Source organism: Beta vulgaris, chromosome 7 (genome assembly GCF_026745355.1).
Source record: "Beta vulgaris subsp. vulgaris cultivar EL10 chromosome 7, EL10.2, whole genome shotgun sequence".
Classification (NCBI taxonomy): Eukaryota; Viridiplantae; Streptophyta; class Magnoliopsida; order Caryophyllales; family Amaranthaceae; genus Beta; species Beta vulgaris.
In genome coordinates this window covers 18420804-18444683 of record NC_079208.1, presented here as the reverse complement: position 1 = coordinate 18444683, position 23880 = coordinate 18420804, and the positions used below count along the sequence as shown (strand labels likewise).

General features: G+C 34.6%; 1 protein-coding gene across 1 annotated transcript; it reads left to right on the top strand.

The window, feature by feature from the left end:
• Positions 1 to 451: 451 nt before the first annotated feature.
• On the top strand, positions 452 to 1048 carry LOC104898871 (uncharacterized). The gene has a single exon (XM_010686003.1). The coding sequence runs from the start codon at positions 452 to 454 to the stop codon at positions 1046 to 1048; it is 597 nt and encodes a 198-aa protein (XP_010684305.1).
• The last annotated feature ends 22832 nt before the right edge of the window (positions 1049 to 23880 follow it).

Genomic DNA, 23880 nt, shown 5'->3' with positions numbered 1-23880 from the left:
AGATAGAATATGGAAAGATGTAAAAAAACAGAGAGAAAGCAGGCATGCCATAGATGTGAGAAGCAAAAAAAATAGGCAGATGTGGTAGGATGCTTAGAGTTTATGATGAATAATGGCTTACAAGTATCAGGGCATTTGCTGGTTATCTTAAACTCCCCTCATCCACTGTGTATAGACTACTCACACAGGACAAGCTGAGAAGTCACACAAGCAGCACTCACCCAAAACTGACAGATGATCACAATCTTCAAAGAATGAAGTGGGTGTTGCAACACATATTACCAGCAACAAGGACACAACCACCAAAGTTTGTTGACATGCATAATATTGTCCGCATAAATTGGTTTTAATTGAGTCCAGACATGAGGAGGTTCTACTTGCTCCCTACTGAAGATGACCCTTATAGTTGTTGTCAATCTAAGAGATTTAAGATTAAATTAAAGCTATGTTCATGTGTGCAGCATCTAGACCTATTAAGGACTGTGAAGGGAGGATGATACATGATGGGAAGTTTGGTATCTATCCTTTTGTTAAGTATGTGAGAGCCAAATATTCAACTAAGAACAGAAGGGCTAGAACTTGGATGACAAAAGCAAATGAAAGTGTTAACCTAGCAGTTATGAGGGACATGATAATCAACACTATCATCACTGCCATCATGAGAAATTCGCCCAAGGGTGTGTCAAAGGATATTTACATACAACAAGACAATGCAAAACCTCACATTCATGCAGATGACCCAACATTTAGGGCAGCATCAACTGAAAATGGGTTCAATATTCAATTAATCAATCAACCACCTCAGTCTCCTGACTTAAATGTGCTAGACTTGGGATTTTTTAGAGCAATTCAAGCACTACAATTTCAGTCTTTTCCTAAGAATCTAGATGATTTGATTTTAAAAGTGCAGGACTGTTATGATTTCTTGGACCTAGAAGTATTGATGTACAATTGGTTGCGATTACAATATGTCATGGTAGAAATACTTAAATGTAAAGGGGGAACAGTGAACCCACACCATGACAAAAGGAAGCCAGAGAGACAGTGATTACTTTCTGACAATGTGGAAGTTGAGGAATCAGTAATGGATGAGGAAATTGTTTATCTAAATGAGAGGTTCATAAATGTAGGTGAAGCATTTGACTACTTAAATGCACCAGAAGCCTAGAATGGGGAGAAGATCAAGCTACTTTTTTTTGCACAAATTGATGTTGTGTATGAAGCAGAAGAAAGGGAAGCAACTTTTTGGTATATAACAAGTATATATACACAGGTATATAAGTTACAACACTTTGTTTAAGCTTATGGAGAAGATGAAGCAACACTTCTAAGCAAACCAGAATTTTTTTGGGGGGGTTTTTTTTATGTGTTATCTACATGTTGAAGGACTGGTTTATATAAGCAGTGATGCAACAATTATTGATGAAAATAATTTATCTTTATGTTTAATTTTTGCATGTCAACAAGTTTAAAGTGAGTTGTGTTTATTTAAATTCATGAGTGATATTTGCATGGCTCATTGAGGAAGCAATGGATGATTACAATCCTCAACTTATTGGTTTTACACAAATAAGGAGCAAATCATCTATTACTCATCAAGCCCGAAGCATGAGTCCCTTCATCATCTAGATTATAAGTTTAAAAAAATAACAAGGGACTCAAGTTACTCAAAACAGGGACTCAAGTCATTAGCAGAGAGGGACTCAAGTAACTCAGCAAACCAGACACAACAACTTACATCATTAGCCATTTATCCACCCTTCAACCTCCAATCCAAACCCATCCTCAAACCCAATTCCAACATCCAACCCAAATCCAATCCTATTATAAACAACCTCCAACCCGAATCCAACCTCCAATCCTAAAATATCCAAATTAGGCAGGCAAAAGAAGTAGGCAACCAAAATCAGTAGTCAACCAATCCAAATAGGCATCCGAATCCAAATAAAAGCAGAGTACGCAACCAAACAGAATACGCAACTAATAGCAAGAGTAGGCAACCCAAAATAATACCCAACCATAACTAATAGGCAACCAAACAAAATAGGTAACAATAATTAAATAGGCAGCCAAAACCAGTATCCAACCAAAACCAATAAGCAACCAACCAAAATAGGCACAAAATCTACAACCAAACATAATAGGCAACCAAAAAATATAGGAACCCAAAACCAATGCCAACCAAAAACAATGGCTTACCAAACAAAATAGGCAACTAAGAGCAAACCAATAGGCAACTAAAAACAATAGCCAACCAAAACCAATAGGCAACCAAATAGAATATGCAATAATAATTATAGGTAGCCAAAATAGAATAGACAACATTGAAGGGGACTCATGTTAAGGAGAAAACATGCACATAAATGTAAAAGTAAATTAAATTGAGTTACGATGATAGAACCTCAGGGACTCAAGTTACTGGATTTACGCCTGATAAGGAAGCAATGCGAATCCGGGTCCAGTTTTGAGCTAGTACAGGGGATCATAGGGATATCCAGCTCATCCTCATCAGCTTCCGACGAACCCAAAATGTCTTCAACCACATCGAAGACCTTGAAACCCCTATTAGTCTCAACAAACATTGCATATGTCTTGCCCTCATCGTCATAGACTTTGAAGGCCATAACAGTGCATCCTAAATAGCACAATCCCCCTTCCCAAGGACCTCAGCCTCACCCACTTTCAACTTTCTCTCGGACCCCCTGACTTCCTTCTCTTTCCCTTTCACCTTTCGAATCTTACCTTTCTTGGAGATACAATAAAAATCAGGATCCCTAAGTGCACAAATGATCTCATGAGTAGACCTCAAAAAACCCTTACCTTTTTTCCCGTCACCCTTCCCACTTTCCTCAACCTTACTAGATCTAGGCCTCAACCTCTGTGAAAGTGGTTTGAGGGCTAAGATATGATATGTTGGGGGACTCATAGGTTGTGGATTGGAAGAGGAGGGAAGGAACTCCCTTGGAAACCTAGTAATCTAGTAGAATCATCAACCACAACACCTAAAGCTTTGAAGTCATAAGAGCGAAGCAAATTCTTCGCTTCTCCGCTGTCATAAAGCCTTCATGGCCAAGTGGAGTTTTATTCAAATGCAGACATCAACTCTCAGATGCTATCGGACTTAACAACGTCATTCGTTTGAAATATTGCATCCACAAGGGGACGAAGATTAGGAATATAAATGTTCTTTGGATTTTAGGGTTTTTAAGGGATAAGTAAACCATATCTAGGGTTTTCCAGAAGTCGAAGATTATTTAGAAGGATCAGAGTGAGGAATTCAAGTGATGAAAGGAGAAATCGAAGTTTTTAGAAGGAATTTGAGGAGAAACAAATGAAATTAGGAGAGAGAAATTTAAGGTCAGGAGAGAGAAACTGGATATGAGGAGAAAGAAAATGAAGGTGAGGAGAGAGAAGATGAAGTATTGGAGGGAGGGGAGTTGAGTTTGTAGTTTTAGGGTTTTGGGAATTGGGGAATAACATTAATGGGGGGGTTAAATTAGTGCAATGTAGTTGGAGGGGTTTTATTTATTGATGTGGAACATAAAAGGTAGTTGATTTTGGTGAGAATAGTTAATATCTGATTAGATTAGGTTTTGTTTTAATAGGATGGATTAAGTGGGTTTTAATTTTCTAAATCGTAGTGAGTAAGGGTAAGTTGGTCATTTTACAGGGCAAAACTTACTAATTAAGGAAAGAAAAAAAATGTAACATGTATTTTGAACCATTTTGTTTTAGGAAAGTGTAACATGTAAAAAAAAACGGAAGAAGTAACATAGAATTGCCTAAAAAAGTCATGTTAGGAAATGTATCAATTAATTTGTTGAGCAGCGTCGCAAAACATTATATTTACTAAAGTATGAAAAGATTTATATCACAATAAATAACCCGAAAACATCACATTTTGTGATAGTTGTAATAGTGTAATAAATTAACTTGAACCAATTAGCCATCTTTCGTTACTAAGAAAAACTAGATCCTAATTCTATGGGGCAATCACCAAACGAAAACCTTTATTTATTTATTTATTTTTGGTTTAAAGGCGCACTAAAATCTTTCAACAACAAAGAAAAAACGATAAGTTAATTTGATACACACTTGTAAAATTGTAGTTAAAAAGCGTATGTAACTTAGACTATATCCTTCTTTTTGTTTCTGATCAAGCAAATACAATCAAATTTTTAATTAAACGTGATGATGAAAGCTAACCATACGATTGATTTTGAAAAGAACAAAACACATTCAAGAGATTAAATGAGTCATCATACTTTCAACAAAGAAAATATTCATCATAGATTTATTTTATTCATATTTTTCGGTTTACATTGGCACTGTGACAATTCTTTGCTTTGGATTTGCAATTGTGAGTTTTCAATTATTTACCAGTTAAAGAATTCAATCATTGTAGAGTGTATGTTATCTTGTCTTTAAATACTTTTTTTTCTATCTAAATACCAATATGCGAATGTAGATTAGTTGGTTAGTCTTTATATTTCAAAACATAGGTTATGGGCTCACGTCTTTCTACACATATTTTTATTGTTTATGTACAATGTCATTTTAGAAAATGTATCAATCTACATGAGACAGAATAAAATGGGAAGTATATCAATTAATATGGAATAGAGGGTCCTAGTTTGTCCGGGTTGAAGAAGATCAATCAAAAGCCTTGTCTAAAATCATTTTGAGCAAAGACATCTTTGAGAACTAAGTTCATTCATGTTAGGGGTGTGCAAAAATATCCGATCCGAAAATTCGCCGATCCAATCCAAAATTTCGGATATCCGATCTGATTTTAAGATTTTGGATATTTCGGATCGGGTATCCGGAAAAAATTCTGGGTTTTCGGATTGGATACGGATCGGGAATTTTCAAAAATGTCAACGAACCCGATCAGAAAACCCGGTGATCCGATCCGAAAACCCGGTGATCCAATTCGAAAAGTTCGGATATCCAAAAATTTCAGATCGGATTCGGATCGCAATTCCTCCGATCCGAAATTTTCGGATATCCGAATTTTTGGATCGGATCCGATCCGATATCCGACATTGAACACCCGTAATTCATGGTACACTCAAGTGTATCATACTCATGATACACACAGAGGTAAATTTGTAATAAATTCTTCAAATGAGCAAAATTTCACTCATTTCAAATATTTATTTCTCTCTCTTCTTTCATCATCTTCTTTACTTCTTTTCTTTTTTATTGTTACTCTTACCTTCAAATTTATTTCTCTTCCATTGTTTCTCTTATCTACAAATTTCTCTTTCCTCCATTTTTTCTCACATCCAAATTTCTCTCTTCTTAAATGTTTCTCACCTTCACATTTTTCTCCTACTTTGTTTTCTCTCTCTCTCTCTCTCCTCCAAATTTGCAACCTTTCATTGGAATCAATTATGGCAAAATCAAATATAGGATGTTCGAATTTCTTCAATTGATGAATTGATTTCAGATTTGAGAATTAATATTATATTTTTCAAAATTCTTCAAGGGAGAATTAATGATCGATAATGCAAAAAATAATTTAAGAATCAATACTAATTTTATATCTCTCTTTCCTCAAAAATTATCTATATATATATCCTCCATTGCTTTTCACCTCCAAATATCTTTCTCCTTCATGGTTTCACTCTCATCGTAGCCAATCAAACTGATTAACAGTAAACTATTGAGAATGTTGAGCTCCATCAATGGCAAAATTAATTATTGAAGTTTCGAAATTCGTCAATGGTAAACTTAATTTCACATTCGAAATCAATATTGCACTTTTATAATGAGCAAACACTTCTGCTCATTTGAAAAAATGAGCAACCACTTATGGTCATTTGAGAAAAGAACAAAATAATTTTACTCATTTGAGCAAGTGTTTGCTGATTTTCTCAAATGGGTAGAAGTATTTGTCCAATTGAGAAAGTTGCTTATTTGGGTGAATGAGAAAAAGTGATAAAAAAATTAGTAGAATTTTGCTCTTTTTGAGAATTTCAACATTGTAGACCCATGTTTATTATAAATTTTCTCTTTAAAACCCATAGGCATGTGATTATCATGTTAGCCCAAACTATTTTTGATGACGTTTTGGTTCAAAAAGAGTCGCCAATCAAATTTCTGTAACACCCCGATAATTCTCCCTTTTCAGAAATACCTTTTCAATATAAAACATAGATAATTACCAAAGCATTATCGCCCATGTGATAATGTATCGGCGTATTCAGAATTTTGCAGCGGGAAATATATAACTAAACTTCATACTTTAATTTAATAAATAAATAAATAAGTAAACAAGTACTTAAACCAATAAATGTCTACTTCAAACCAAACTTATTATACTATGTTCCTACTACGGTATTAATTATAATAATATGTTACACAAGCTCTCCATTCTCAGATTCCTAATGATGCAACATATGCGAACCTGTAAATGTCAATGCTCTAAAGAATCTGCTCACCAAAATGGGTCATCATAGGCAATAAGGCAAAGTCATGATCAACAATCACAAACAAAGCACGTAATCAGCAAAGCTGAGTACTACATAGTATTACATAAACATTCCTAACATGATACTAATAAATAACATGCAGGGATAAATAATAATATAACACTATAATATTCTGCAGATAACTTCTATTAAACTAAACTTTAAACAGCTTTTTATTACTTTAATGGAATAGTTATTGGACTTCAGTTGTCTTATCTAACTTGGATTTACCTAGGAAGACGAAATACGGGTGCTACTTTGTATTTCAGAATGACCTGCGATATAGAGGAACCTTTGAAAAATAATAGGGTGATCAATCCATCTCCTAGTAAATGCTGGCACACTCACCATGTACCCCAACTCCTAATTGTCCAACTCTAGACGTGCAGAAGTCTAAAATTTATTACTATCCACGTGATGAGTTTTAAAATATACCGCAAGTGCACGGTGTCAGTTTGGCAGAAATTGGCAAATACGGGTCAATCCACAGGAAGAGGAGTTCTACAGATTTATGTTCAATTATCTAACTACTTCCAGAGAGGAAAAATAATTGAGGAATTAAAAACTAAGGTACAGTAAACTAAAACGCGAAAAAATGGGAATTTATCAAATACTTAAAAACCTAGGGCAATCAATCGGTCCACCATGCTTATACCAGTTTAATCAATATAATATAGTTCAACAACACCTGGATTGAGGTTCGAATAAATGAAGTATTTCGTTAATCCTTGGTCAGGCATTAACAACTCCTAGATTAACATATGCCAGTACGGTCGCTCAACATAATCAAATCTACCTATTGTAATAAGCCTCTAATGAATATGATCTTTCGATTCTAATTCTTATTAGCTAAACATAACTCATGATATTGCGCAATTACATGAATTAAATAAGTATAACAAATCAACAGAAATTATTCTAGTTCAATCCAATTATTAAAGAACATTAAACCACAATAAAAAAGGTATAAACATGGCTTTCCTCTCTAAACCCTAGAAATAGACTACTCACTCATTATAATAAAGAACTCAATAAACATGATCAAAGTAAAACAATTCATTAAATTAAGGAAAGTAAAGAAGAATACCGAATGATTGAAGAACAATGAAAAAGTAAATCGACGATCTATGTAATCTTCCAATGTAAAAGTTCAACAAAACTAGAGAGAAATAAACTAAGTGTTTTGGCCCTAAAAACGTATATAATGAGATAGGTCTCTCGAAAATATAAAAAATCTATTTATACTCTTACAAAACCAGTTAAAAAAAACCCGAAAAAACGCGTCTCGAGCTACCGCCCGGTCGACTGGGCGAAATTTGCCCGGTTGGGCGACGGTGATCAGCAAATTACGACAAAGGATCAAATCCGCCCGGTCAACCGGGCGAGGCCGCCCGGTCGGGCGCGCAAGCAGAATTCTACGTTTGGTCGCCCGGTTGGCCGGGCGAAATGAAGGGTGAAAAATCTGAAGTTTCTTGGTTCGCCCGGTCGGGAGCGTGAGCAATTCTTGCTTTGGAATCTGCAGCAGCTAAGTCCGAGGGTTCGCCCGGTCGGGCGACTTCTCCCGATCGACCGGGCGAAGGTGTTTCCTTGTCTTTTTCTTCGTGGAATCCAACCGAAACGCTCGTGCGGTCTTCCGGATACGCCTTGGACCTTGTGTGACTACTAGACTTCCGTGTCGCGACTCAGATAAATGCAAAAAGTGTCTAATCTGCATCAAGACCTGCAAAACACGACAAGAGCTCCAAACACATCAAACCCATAAGAAAAGAGCTCAAAAGAGCCTAAATCGACTGTTAAACTAAGGGGATTAGAGTAAATAATCGATGAATAATGAACACATCACCACGTTACACTTTACGTGATTTAAATTTATTACTTGTCATGACACACACAAGTAACACAGAAATATTAAATCACACGTTCACAACTGAACTTCTTTTTATCTTAGGATTTAATAAGTGATCACACAACTTACAATCCAAGATTACTTTCTTTAATTCCAATCTTTCTTATTTTGTTGAACCTAGCCAACAATCAATCTTACCTTTCAAAGGCATAATTTATCAACTTACCAAATAAGACCATTAGTGATGTGATTCCGCGGATGCTTCGAACCAAAACGATGCGACTAATCCTAAAGATCGAAACTTTGAACGGATAGACTCTATATGTTCCCTCAAGAACTAGAGGATCTCTACTTAACCTCAATTAGGAGATTCACATAAAACACGATTTATGTGTTCTTGGTACGACGACCAAAATCAATGCAAACATGTACTTGACAATCTTTAATCAAAAGCAAAACAACTCTCTCTCTTATTAATGATGGCCGAAAATCTTGTTATATAGTACAAGATTCCTAGCTTATCTAGTAAAGCTTAAAAGATAAACAAAAATAACTAACAAACTTATCTCCTAACAAACTTATCTATCTTTATCTTAAAGGATAAAGATAAAAACCTAACTATTCTATCTCTAACCACACGCCTACTTTAAAGATAATTATAAAATAAGACTCCTAATAAGACTCAATGATAAAGGAATTAGACTCCTAAGTATAATAGGATTCCTTCATCACTCAAAAACCTATAAATAAACTTATAAAGCAAATAAAAATACATAGTCTCCTAATAGGACTAGGATACTACGTACGAATCCTAACAGAACTAGGACTTGTAGGAAACGACCATTTCTCATATGGATCACATAGTCCTTATGAAGTAGTGAAAATAATACTGTAAGGGAACACATGAATAAACATGATTCAATCTCAATAATATTATTAATTCCCTCTTGTGAATTAATAGCTAAAGTTCCCATCCACATGCTTGCATCAATAATTTCAGACATGATAATCTTTAATTCATAAAGAAATCTCAATATCAACATGTTTGCACACAGACGTAAAACATGAAAATCCAATCATACTAGAAATCACATATGAACTTATAAAGTTCCTATACATAATACTATAACTTTTTTCTTCTTAAATCATGGTAGTATATCATACAACACATAGGTATGTACGTACCTTGTGTAAACAAACTGACAGGCCACCTTTAATCACTTAAAAGTCACCTACTAAATAATCTCCGCCTAAAACAATCAATATAAATCAAAGTGAATACTCTAAATAAAATCCAACAACTTTGAAATACTTTAAATCCCCTTTAAAAATATTTTAAAGTTGTTTTTACCATTAAAACTTCAATTACTTTTAATATCTAACATAGTACTATTAGAGGTGTCAATCTGGGTCACTGGCTGGGTTTGGGTTGACCCAAGCTGGGTCGGAATGATTTGGGTCGGAATAATCTGGGTGACATTGTGTCATGGGTCGGAACTGGATGGGTCGGGTGAACTTGGGTCGGGTGAAACTGGGTGAGAGGATCTCGGAACTGGGTCAGAATTGGGTCGGGTGAGACTGGGTCGGTCGGTATCTGGGTTGGGTGAATTTGGGTCGGAATGGAATAAGGTGAAGTCGGTCTAAATCGGCTTTCGGAATGACTTGGGTCGGAAGAAATTGGCGTTCGGAATAACTTGGGTCGGAAGAAATCGGCTTTCAGGTTACTTGGGTCGGAAGAAATCGATTTCGGAATAACTTGGGTCGGAATGATTCGGCTTTCGACATTACTTGGGTCGGAAGAAATCGGTTTTCGGGTTACTTGGGTCGGAAGAAATCGATATCAGAATAACTTGGGTCGGAATAATTCGGCTTTCGGAATTACTTGGGTCGGAAGAAATCGGCTTTCGGGTTACTTGGATCGGAAGAAATCGATATCGGAATAACTTGGGTCGGAATAATTCGGCTTTCGGAATTACTTGGGTCGGAAGAAATAGGCTTTCGGGTTACTTGGGTCGAAAGAAATCGATATCGGAATAACTTGGGTTGGAATAATGCGGCTTTCGGAATCACTTGGGTCGGAAGAAATCGGCTTTCGGGTTACTTGGGTCGAAAGAAATCGATATCGGAATAATGCGGCTTCTGGAATTACTTGGGTCGGAAGAAATCGATATCGGAATGAATTGGGTCAGAATAAATCGACCTTCATAATTAATTGAGTGTTCAAGAAATCGACTATCGGAATGACTAGGGACTTGGGTCAGAATAAATCGGATTTCGACTTGGGTCGGCATAAATCGGATCTCGGTAGGACTTGGTTCTTGGAATGACTAAATATCGAACCGACGGCTCCGTGGTGTATTGATTTGGGTCGAGATTGTTATAAACTTATAACATGTGATATTGTGATATTGTCATATAGATTATACTATTATAGTCATTATACTTTATACTTATAGTGGTATATTATAGTAATCTGTAATTATACTGATATTGTGAATTGTGATTGAGTCATTGTGAATTTTTTAATAATACATTGAATCATTAATAGTTTGATACTTATATTACTAAATTGAAATGTTACTAAAGTAAGACTTATAAGTTATACTTATATTATTGGGCCATTCACCATTATTGGCTATTAGTAATTGGCCTATTGCCTAATTTACTAAGTATCGCTCATTAGTTAGTTAATCACTTATTTAGTTATTCCTATTCATGATTGCATATGTATTCAAGTAACAAGTAACAACTAACATCTAACAAGTAACAACTAACAACTAACAACCATAAGGATTATTGATTATAGACTTATAGTGTTAGGGTTAATAGACTATTAAACTTAAACATTTTGTTAGTTAGTGACTTACTCACTCTCAAATCTGAATCAGTTACTATATAGCAACAAAAAGAGTTAGAATTAAAGAATTAGGTTGACATTAAATCATTAATGAAAGCATCTTAATTCGTAATTATAAAAATTGTTCGACTTTTCATCGTTCATGGAACAACTCAACAAGTAACAATGATCAATGTTAATCACTTAATCGAATATGTCCGACACTTCCGCAATTGCCTCGAAAAAAAAGTTGTACTTCATAAAAACGTGTATGAAAGTGACATAGGTATATGTGTATTTTATTACTGATATATTCAATGGTTTGGAATAAGACAATTTATATAAGTCGATATTCAAACTTTTAATATTATATTAGATCAAGGTATCTATGTGTGACGGTAAAGTAATTGAAAATAACTTTGCTTAATTTAAAGTAACATTAAGTTGTATCCATTTTTATTTTAAAACATAATATTTGAGTGAACCAAATTGATATTGGATTACAACGAATATTGAACTACATTGAATAATTTTATAAACTAACACTGCAGTCTTACTAAATGAATTAAACTAGCCACTAGACTAGATAGATTAAACTAGTCACTAAATGAATTAAAGAATGTGAGAACCAAATGGATTGAACTTGTCACTGATTAGATTAAACTAGTCACTATATTAACAAAGATGGTTTATTCTCTTATTAATATTGGGATTGAACCGTTGTCCAGTTTAAAATTAAGAGTATGTTGTCTCTTACAAGACCAACTGATTGAAGATAACATTGTTCCATGCCTCCATTACATATTGATGTATATGATTTACATGGACCGTTTATGTTAAAGATACGTTGTATTATGAAATACTTTGTACTCTATTTACATTGACCATTTATGTTAAAGATACTTTATATTATTAACATAACAACGGTCTATATAATTTGATCGTTTTAAGTCAATGAACTCATCAAATTATACAATTGAAATAAAACAATATGTTATTAGATAGCATCAATTCATTAATGTAAGCCAAAAGATTATTTAAGTGAATTGTTTTTATGTTATACTATAGTTTAATACTAGTATAGTATTTGTGGTCTTCTCTTAACTTTGTATATATGTTATTAATTAGTATAGTATAGATTATTTGTGATTGATTTATTAACGAGTATGAGGAGTACCGACTCTTAATATGCTCTAATAGTATAACTACCGATAATATAATGAGAATTATATATTAACTACGAATATACGATCAATTACTAGATTTATATAAAATATGAATGACTCGATTATGGTACGCATTACGATTCGAAATAATAATAATAAAATAACATGATAACAATAACAACAACAACAATAACAACAACAACAACAACAATAATAATAATAAAATAACATGATAACAATAACAACAACAACAACAACAATAACAACAACAACAACAACAACAACAACAACAATAATAATAATAATAATAATAATAATAATAATAATAATAATAATAATAATAATAATAATAATAATAATAATAATAATAATAATAATAGCTAATTAATAAATGATAGTTATGGCTTAAATCGTAATCATAATAATTTCAATTTAAAGTTAGTAAGTTACTAAATCAAGACAATAATTAGTAAGATTATAACTTATAAGAATATAAGATTATCAATCATGTGTGCTAGGTAATCAATCCATGTGTTAGAGCATTCTATTTTCCTATTGGTCAAGAAATAATATCATGGATCATGAATTAGAACCCTTTGATTTAAGAAAGATCAAAATCTAACCATCAATCTCTCAAACTCATTTTCATTTCCCTAGTTCCTTAATTTTATCTTTCATATCCCCCCCCCCCAAAAAAAATGTTCCTTGATTTTCCCTCCAATTTCGTCCCTTCATATTTTTTCCCCCCAAAAACCATCCTTCATATTCCCCCCCCCCCCAAAAAAAAAATTCTCCTTAATTTTTCCCCAAAAGTTAGCACCACCGAAATTTTTTAGTCATTCTCTCTGTTTCTCCTTCTCTCTCTTCTTTCCTTCTCTCTCATATCTTATATCCGTCTAACTTTTTTCGAAAATTGTATTGCTTAGGGTTAACTTGTTCGAATTTTTTTGGGTTTATTGGTCGAATTTGGGGTTTGTTTTACTTGTGTCGAATTCTGGGTTTGTGTTGGGTCGAATTTAGGGTTTGTGGTGGTTTGAATTTGGGTTTGTCTTTGGTCATAAATGGGTTTTTTTTCGGGTTGAATTTGGGGGGGGGGGGAATTTCTGGGTTTTATTTGATGGGTAAGAAAGGTTTGATTTTTTAGGGAAAAAAAGGATCGATTTTTGGGGAAAAATTGGATAGATTGTTTGGGAAATATTGTTTCGATTTTTCTGGGTTTATTATGGGAAAACTTTGTTCGAATTTTCTGGCTTTATTTTAGGAAAATTTGGATCGATTTTTTTGGGAAAAATTGGTTCGAATTTACTGGGTTTATTATGTGGGATTTGGGTTGGATCGATTCTAGGTTTGAAGTGAATTGATGGATTCATAAATTTCGTTTTTTCTAGGAATTTAGGATTCAATTATTTCGATTTTTGGGAGTTTTTTTGTTTGATTTTCTTAATTTTTGGTTTCCTGGTTGAGTTTTTATGCAAATAAATGATGAAGGATGATGATGAAGCATGATGAACGAAGATGATGCGGGATCAGTAAGTGCCGAAACATGAGCCCGGGTTAACATTACAGGTTGCATCTGCTTCATCTTCTTCCCACAAATTATCATTGCTCTCCAAATTCCAACATTTCTGTGGAATTGTGACTTTGAGACTTTCCATTCAGTGTTCTCACAACCAATCTTGTTATGCATGGTTTAATGCTTACTAGTAACCAAGCAGCATAAAATCACCAACTTCAGTATTCAAGTCATATAGGTATGTACATCCATAAGAGCATACATCAAAATATAAACAAAGGGAAGAACATTTGCTATAAACTGGAATTCATGGGCTTCTAGCAGCGAAATTCAGTAGTGCATATAATATATCATACTCATACAATTTCTAAAATTGACATTGAATAAAACTATTTACAAGGTTCATCAATAAAGCCAAGCATGAATCAGTCACTCATAAGTCATAAGTAGCGAACATAACAAAAGGAAAAGGATTAAGTCACATTCAAAATAAGGACAACAAATCACGATGGTGCTGGTGGCCATGGTCAGGTGGGGTGGTGCTGGTGGCCATGGTCAAGTGGGGTGGTGCTGGTGGCCATGGTCAGGTGGTTATGCTGGTGGCCATGGCAGTGGGATGTGTGGCAGTAGTGGGATGTATTTTGTTAATTTAAATTAATTTTGTTAATTTCATTTTTGTATAAATTTAAGTTTTTAGATTTAATTTTTCTTTTGATTTGTTGTACCAAATTCATCAAAATTATTAATAAAAATACAGTTTATTAATTTAATGTTGTTTATTATATTTTTGATGACAATGTTGTTTATTAAGTTAACATTAAACGAGATTTGAGCTTTTAACGACCAGAAATCTGGTCGTAAATGAGACATTTTCTTGTAGTGTCGATTGCAATATACTAAAATGATCATGTTATTAAGAAATATATTTTTAAGTAGTACTAACTTATAAATAGTTATAAAGGAACGATATTGCATATAAGAATAGTATACCAACTTATAATAATTTTGTGTAATTTAATCGTCATAATAGGTTGGGTTGGAAAATTCGATCCAATAAAATAGATATTATTTTATTTGGTTAAACTGAATTTTGGTTGAATTCGGGTCCATCATAAATAAATTGGGTTGAATCACATATTTGGAGGGTCTGGTTGGATTTTGAGTTAATATCTTGTTAGGTTACGGTCGGGTTCGGGTTTGAAAGCAGGTCTGTTTGAACAAGTCAGGATATAATCTTGCCGGGTGCCGGTCAGGTTTGGGTAATCCCAAGTCATGTTTCGGTAAGGTCTGGAGACTGACCCTCACAGGTCGAACTAGGTTCAAGTCAGGTCAAAATCAGGTTGGGTCGAAATTAGGTTGGGTCATAACTGGGTTGGGTCAGAACTAGGTCGGTGATAGCTGGGTTGGGTCACAACTGGGTCGGTGATAGTTGGGTTGGGTCACAACTGGGTCGGTGATAGCTGGGTTGGGTCACAACTGAGTCGATGATAGTTGGGTTGGGTCACAACTGGGTCGGTGATAGTTGGGTTGGTTCACAACTAGGTTGGGTGGTAACTGGGTTGGGTGAAAACTGGGTGGGTTTAACTGGATCATTGGCGGGTGAAGTTGGGTGCGGGTTATTTTGGGTCGGAAACAGGTTGGGTCTGGGTCGTTATTCACGGGTGCAACTGGGTACGGGTAAAACTGGTTCGGCCCAACTCAGGTTGGGTTACTAATTCCACGGGTTAAACTGGGCACGGGTGAACGCTGGGTCGGAATGGGTCGGCTTTCCAACCGATCACCCTCGGCTCGGAACAGGTTGGGTCTTGGTCGCATGCGGGTTCACCCGTGGGTCGGACCAGTTTTTGACACCTCTAAGTACTATCATACTAATAATTAAAATCCTTAAAACTCCATTATTAAAGACCTTTCTAAAATTTCAGCAACTTATAAAATTATAAAACTCCCTTTAAACATACTTAAACATGCTTAAATTCATAATTTAAATCAATCTCATAGTTTATAACATGCTAATATGATTTTTCAATATTTAACAGCCTAAAAATCCATGATTTGATAATTAAAACTCAATCTAAAAATAATAATCAGATATGAAATTCTATTTTTTTAATACATAATATACATAATCCAAGATTAATTATTAAAATAGTAAATTAAAGTTATTAATCATGATTAGTACTAAAATAAAACATAAAAAGCATGATCTTTAATGAAAATTTGAGGAAGAAGAAAAGAAATTAACCAACAAATCAAAGAACAAGAAAGAGGAAGGCGCCAAAACAAGGAGCAGCACGCTGGCAGCAATGGCGCACAAGGGGAAAACGTGATTATGAAGGTGTGGTAACGTTTCTTGTCGAAGAAGAAACGTTACTTGAAGAAGAAAAATTGAGAGAACAAAAGCCACGTGAAAGAGAGAGAGAAAGGAGAGAGAGTCGGCTGTGTTGAACCCTAGTTTTGATAATGACAAAGAAACAAAGGAACAAACTAAGTAGTGAACTAATGAATTATTTAAGTGTATGGTGTCTAAGGTATCAATGCAAGGAACTGAGAGAATACAAAGTCAATGAAGAAGTCAAGAGAGGATTTCAAAGGCTAAGTAAAGAAGTTTCTATGTTGATACTGGAGCAAGCATTGGATCAAGAATAATAGAAGCTAGGCGTTTTATTTTCTAGTTCCAATGTAAAGGAACAAAGAAAGAATGGTAAGGAACTGTGGCAGAATATTTGAGAATGAAGCGTTTGTTCCTCTGTAAGGAACAAACTCAGTGGCACTTAGTAAATATGTTAAAGGAACTGAACTAATATAAGGAATTAGACTTAGGCGTGTACTTAGTGTAACGATTAAAAGATAATGGAGTAAGTCATGCCTAGATTATAGGAAATTAGTTATTTCTAATTTCAAATGATAAAATCAGTTTTAAAAAAGAAAATCTGTTTTGGAAAGATATTATTTTTCGGAAAATAAGAAAATAAATATCCGGTTGTTAGAAAGATTTTATTTCAAAGATATTATTTTCTTAAAGATTAGAAATTCAGATTTAAAGATAAAAAGAGTTTATAAAAACTGATTTTCGGATTATGTTGAAGGAACTCCTATTATTTAGGAGTAATGGCTGCATTTTATCCACGTTCATTTATAGTTCATGGGATCATGGGACATGGATGTAAAACGTGTTCCTTAGGGGAAGGAACATCATGGGTAAATGGATTAAAACGTGTACTCTAACATTACTCCCACGTTCTTCATGATTACCACTATAAATATAGAAGTCTAGATAAGTTCCAAAGTGTGTCTGACTAAGAAATTAAGTGAGTTTAACTTATTAAGTGTCAGTGCCTTCATTCTCTCATAATAGCCATTTGTTCTTTGCCTTCTTACTCTAATTCCACTAAGCTTATTTCGATCAATTGTATTTTGGTTTTTGGGGTAAGGGAACTTTGAGTGAAGTTCTGTAAGAGAAAGGCTTTGAGTGAAGCTTGTATGTGTGAGAAAACTTCGAGTGAAGTTGAGAGGAACTGCTGTTAAGGGAACAGTGGTTCAGGAACTTGAGTTTAGGAACTCAAGGTAGGGCTCGAGTTAGAATTAGGTTGTAACAGAGTTGTTTGGCCTAATTAGTGAAAGTGTTGAGTTTAAAATCCCTAGTGGTCGAGGTTGTTTCTTCTTGTTGGGCCCAAGAAGTTTTTCCTCGTAAAAATCCCTTGTGTTCCTTTAGCTTGTTTATTCGTTTAAGTTTTAATTTCCGCAAAAAGTTACGTTTATTTCTACACCTACAATTCACCCCCCTCTTGTAGTGTTCCTAGGGAAATAACAATTGGTATCAGAGCAGAACTCACGTAAGATAGGAAACCCTATTGAGGAAAAGATCCAAGGAACAATGAATACCACCGAGAAACTTGAAGAAGGTTATTCCACTCAAAGGCCTCCTATGTTCAATGGGAAGTACTACAACTATTGGAAGAACCGCATGGAGATATTCATCAAGGCTGAAAACTATCAGGTATGGAGAGTCATTGAAGTTGGTGATTTCGAAGTCACAACTACAAATGACAAAAATGAGGTAACTCTTAAACCCCCCTCTGATTATGAAAATCTGATTTTGAAAAAATGGAAGTAAATGCCATGGCTATTAAACTATTGCATTGTGGACTTGGACCCCATGAACATAATAGGATCATGGGATGCAAATCCGCAAAGCAAATATGGGATTTACTAGAAGTAACCCACGAAGGAACTAATGAAGTTAAAAGATCGAAAATTGATTTACTTATGAATCAATATGAACTGTTCTGCATGAAATCCAAAGAAAGCATCCGAGACATGTTTACTCGTTTTACTAACATTATAAATGAGTTGGCTTCTCTTGGAAAGTTTATTTCATCTGAGGAACAGGTTCGAAAGTTCTTAGGAGTCTTCCTAAGGACAGATGGATGGCTAAAGTCACGGCTCTTCAAGAAACAAAAGACTTCACTAAGTTCAACTTAGAACAGCTGGCAGGGTCACTTATGACTCATGAGCTTCACCTTGATACTGAATATGGTGAAAGCTCCAAATCAAAATCAATTGCTCTCAAAGCAGATGATGAAGATGATTCGGACTCTGAAGAAGAAGAAGCAGCCCTCATGGTTCGAAAATTTCGAAAGATGTACAGGAACATGAAGAATGGAAACTTCAAAGGTAAAACTAAGAAATTTTCTAACAAAGCTGCTTGTCATAAATGTGGAAGTACAGATCACTTCATCAAAGAATGTCCTCTTTGGGAAAACGACAAAACCAAAGAAAGGAACAAGGAACGCTTTGCTGAAAGGAACAAAGAATCAAAAGCACCTTTCTCTAAGGCAAATGTGCGCAAAGCTATGATAGCTGCTTGGGGAGATTCAGAGACGGAAGGAAGAGGAACAACCAACTGAAGAAACAGCAAACCTTTGCCTCATGGCAAACATCGACGAAAAAGAAGATGAAGAAAAAATTGAGGTAAGTCAACATGGACTTGAGTCAGAACTAGATGGTAAAACTAGGACTGAAATATATGATCTTCTTTATGATGCAATTCTTGAATGTAGAGATGAACGTGAAAAACGTGAACAAACGGAACAAGCCTTAAAGGTTTGCAAGGAACACATAGAATGGCTTAAGAAAATGAGAACTGATGTCGAAACTAGATTTTTTGATTTGTTTGATAAAAACTTAAAAATCAAAGAATGTTATGAGAGTTTGAAAAATGAAAATTATCTAATTAATTTAGAGATTTCACACTTGAAGGAATTTGTCCCTGTTCTGAGTTCCTTTGATATAAGATCAACCCCTTTGAAAGGATACAGATCTGAGATTGAAAAAATAAATAAAGAAAAAAATTTTAAAGGAACAGATCTGTAATCTTAAAAAGGAACTGGTTGTCGCAAGGAACAGAGGCAAAATCATGAAAGTTCCTAAGTGGATTGAGAAACCACAGACCAAAAGGAAGGAAGGTCTTGGTTTTGAAAACTACAAGAAAAGGAACAAGACAAAGAAATATGTTGATCTACCTAGTGATAAGTTCTGTATGTATTGTGGCAAGGTAGGTCATTACATAAATCAATGTCAACTAAAATCTGAGATGATTGGGAAAAATGTGACAATAAGTAAGAAAAAATGGGTTGTCAAAACAAATCCTAGTCAAGAACAGGAACCCACGAAAGATGGGGTTCCTTCAACTAACAACTAGTTGATTTTTGCAGGTTGGAGTGAGGGGGAACAACACTTGGTATCTCGATAGTGGTTGTTCCAAGCACATGACAGGAGACAAAACGAAGTTTCTCTCACTCACAACCTATGAAGGTGGCAGTGTAACATTTGGTGATAATAAGAAAGGTAACATTGTTGCTATGGGTAAGGTCGGTAAGTCACCATTACACTCCATTGAAAATGTATTTTTAGTTGAAGGTCTAAAACATAATCTATTAAGCATTTCTCAATTCTGTGACAAAGGAAATACTGTAAAATTTGATAAGAAAAATGCTTAATCATCAACATTAAAACTAAGAAGGTTATTTGGAAGGAACAAGGAAAGGGAACACATACATTGTGGATCTAGACCTTGTTCCTCAAATCAATTTAACTTGTCTTAGTGTTATTGAAGATGATTCACTTCTATGGCACAAGCGTCTAGGACATGCTAGCTTTTCATTACTTGAGAAACTTAGATCAAAAGACCTTGTTTTAGGATTACCATCATAAAATTTCATATTGATCAAGTTGTGATGCATGTGCACGAGGTAAACAAGTAAGATCCTCTTTCAAATCTAAAACGATTGTAAGTACCACTAAACCATTAGAGTTAATTCATATGGACTTATGTGGACCCATGAGAATTCAAAGCAGAAGTGGAAAGAGGTATGTACTTGTGATTGTAGATGACTACTCTAGGTACACTTGGGTTATTTTTCTCTCTAGTAAAGATGAAACTTATGATGAGTTCCTTGTCTTTGCTAAAAGAGTTCAAAACCTAAGTGGACATAAAATAATGCACATTAGATCAGATCATGGCAAGGAATTCGAAAATTATAAATTTGATGACCTAAGCAGAGATAATGGCCTAGATCATAATTTTTCTGCCCCTAGAACACCACAACAAAATGGTGTTGTAGAAAGGAAAAATAGAACTTTGGAGGAAATGTCTAGAACCATGTTAATTGCTAGTGAACTTCCAAGGAACTTTTGGGCTGAAGCTGTTAATACTGCTTGTCACATAATTAATCGTGCCATGATGAGACCTATCATTAATAAAACTCCTTATGAACTTTACTTTGGAAAGAAACCAAACATCACCTATTTAGAACATTTGGATGCAAATGTTATGTGCATAATAATGGAAAAGATAATCTTGGAAAATTTGATGCAAGGAGTGATGAAGCAACATTTTTAGGATACTCCTCACATAGTAAAGCTTATAGAGTATATAACAAGAGAACTATGTGTGTTGAAGAAAGATTCATGTAATCTTTGATGAATCTGACAAACATAATCCAAGCATACAGGTTGATGACTATGAGATAGGGTTAGGCAACCTAGTCAAGGAACACAGATTCACAAGAAGAAGAAGAAGTGAAAGAGGAAAGGAACGAGGAATTCGAAAATAATGAGATCAATGATTTCCTGTTCCTCAAGGAGGAGAAGATACTCCTGTTCCTCTAAATGAAGGAACTGAGTCCACCGAGGCTAACAGAGGAACAACTGAGCAGAGTTCCTCATCCACTCAAGGAACTCATGAGGAACAACATGTTCCTATAAGAGAGTTTCAACCAAAACCTTGGAGATTACAAAAGTCACATCCTGTGGAACTCATAATCAGCGACATATCCAAAGGTACGCAAACTAGATCTCAGTTAAGGAACTTTTGTGCATTTCATGCGTTCCTATCAATGATGGAACCAAGAAATCATGAAGAAGCCTTAACTGACTCTGATTGGATTATTGCAATGCAAGCTGAATTAAATGAGTTTGAAAGAAACAAGGTATGGCATCTAGTTCCTTCATCTAAACAACAAAAAGTAATTGGCTTAAAATGGGTGTTTAGAAACAAACTAGATGAATATGGAACCATTGTAAGAAACAAAGCTAGACTTGTAGTAAAAGGTTATAACCAACAAGAAGGAATTGATTATGAAGAAACCTTTGCTCCTGTAGCTAGATTAGAAGCCATTAGAATCTTAATTGCATTTGCTGCTTACATGGGATTAAATTATATCAAATGGATGTTAAGTGTGCATTTTTAAATGGCTATCTAAACGAAGATGTATATGTTGAACAACCCCCTGGTTTCGAAAATAACAATCTCCCAAATCATGTCTACAAGCTTGATAAAGCTCTTTATGGGTTAAAACAAGCACCTAGATCATGGTATGAGAGATTATCTAAGTTCCTTTTAGAAAATAACTTTAAAAGAGGAAAGGTTGATAAAACCTTGTTCCTAAAATCTAAAGGAACTGATATTTTGCTTGTTCAAATATATGTTGATGACATCATATTCGGAGCTACTAATGAAACATTGTGCAAAGAATTCTCAAATCTCATGAGCAATGAATTTGAAATGAGTATGATGGGAGAGTTAAATTTCTTTCTTGGACTACAAATCAAACAAACTGAAAAAGGTATAATTGTTCACCAACAAAAATACATAAAGGAACTATTAAAGAAATATGGCCTCGAAAATTCAAAGAAAATCACACTCCTATGGGAACTTCAACTAGATTAGATGAAGACTCCATAGGAACAAGTGTTGATCAAACAAAATTTAGAGGAATGATTGGTTCACTTTTTTATCTAACTGCTAGTCGTCCAGACATAGCTTTCAGTGTTGGTTTGTGTGCTAGATTTCAAGCAAATCCAAAGGAGTCTCACCTCACTGCTGTGAAGAGAATTCTTAGATACCTTAAAGGAACAGATGATCTTGGACTCTACTATCCAAGAAGTGATACATTCGAACTAAAAGGATATGCAGATGCAGATTATGCTGGAGATCTTGTAATAGGAAAAGCACCTCAGGTATGGCACAATTCCTTGGTCATAGTTTAGTTTCTTGGAGTACCAAGAAACAAAACACAGTTGCTTTATCCACTGCTGAAGCAGAATATGTAGCTGCTGCTGCATGTTGCTCTCAAATGCTTTGGATAAAACAACAACTTAGTGACTATGGAATAAACTTTGAATGTGTTCCTATTTATTGTGACAATACAAGTGCTATAAGTATATCTAAAGATCCAGTGCATCATTCTAGAGTAAAGCATATACATATTAGACATCACTTTTTAAGAGAAAATGTCGAAAAAGGTTTGATCAAACTTGAGTTTTGTCAAACTGATTATCAGATTGCTGATATCCTAACTAAGCCTTTGCAAAGAGATAGATATGAGAAATTAAGGCTTGAGTTAGGCTTAATAAAAATTAAGTGATTGTTCCTATGTCAATTCCCCCATGTTTGAATCAATTTGAGTGACTTTGTGTGCTAAAAATAATTGTGTTTAATTGCCTAAGACCATTGCAAATTGGAATGTTGTAAAACATAACCATGAAGTCAAAGAAACTAAACAACTCACAAATGTCACATAATACTCCCCTTACTGTTCCTAAGGTCAAGAAACATGCATAGTATGAAGGATATTGATATGTAGCATTAGTTGTTCCTATAGCACAAGTTCCTTAGCATTTATTTTCTTTCAAAAATTAAAATTCATAAAAAATCCGAAAAATCCAAAAATTAAGGGGAACCAGTTTAATCAAATCTTGGTTCTTTTTATCTTTTCGTTTTCTTTCTTTTATTTTTATTTTTTTTTGCTTTATTTCTTTCCCGCGTGTCATAATTACTATTACATGCAAAACTTCCTTCTTCAATTCATCTAAGGAAACCGTGTTCCTCTCAAACGCTTCATCTTCACCAAATCCGAAACCTCATCACACCCTTTGATACTCCATAAAAACCTCCAAACCTTCATAAATCATGGCAAAAACTTCAAGAAACTCACCTTTTCCAACACCAAAAACAACCGACACTTCAAAAATGGAAATTTCTTCATCTCCAACTAAAACCCTTGAAACCGACATAATTCAAGAAAACCCCATAGAGGAACAGCAATTAGAATCTCCTAGAAGGAGCATGAGAAGAAGAAAATTGATTGGGGAAGATGATGAAGAAGAAACCCCGGAACAATCTCAGGGGGAAGAAGAAGAAACTGCACCTGTTCCTTCCAAAGGAACTGTTTCTTCGTCTTCCAAGAAAAGGGTCGAACGAAGTGAATCTAGGTATGTCTTGGGCTTTTGCGTCGATTTAGAATGGGAAATAAAATTGAATTTCTAGAATTAACCCATTCTAAAGGAACAAGGCATGGAATTCTTGTTTGAATTCGCCTTTAATAATGCTCTTGTTCCTCTAGCTATGGACGAGTTTTGTGCAAATTTTGTTAATACTAATGGAACTTGCACAACTGAAGTTAGAGGCAAGAAAATAAGGTTTAATCAAGCAACTTTAAGCAAAGTATGGGAAGTTCCTTGCAAAGGAACTGATTTGTATT

Coding starts and splice junctions, on each gene's coding strand:
- LOC104898871 (XM_010686003.1), top strand. CDS start 452: ATGTGTGCAGCATCTAGACCTATTAAGGACTGTGAAGGGAGGATGATA.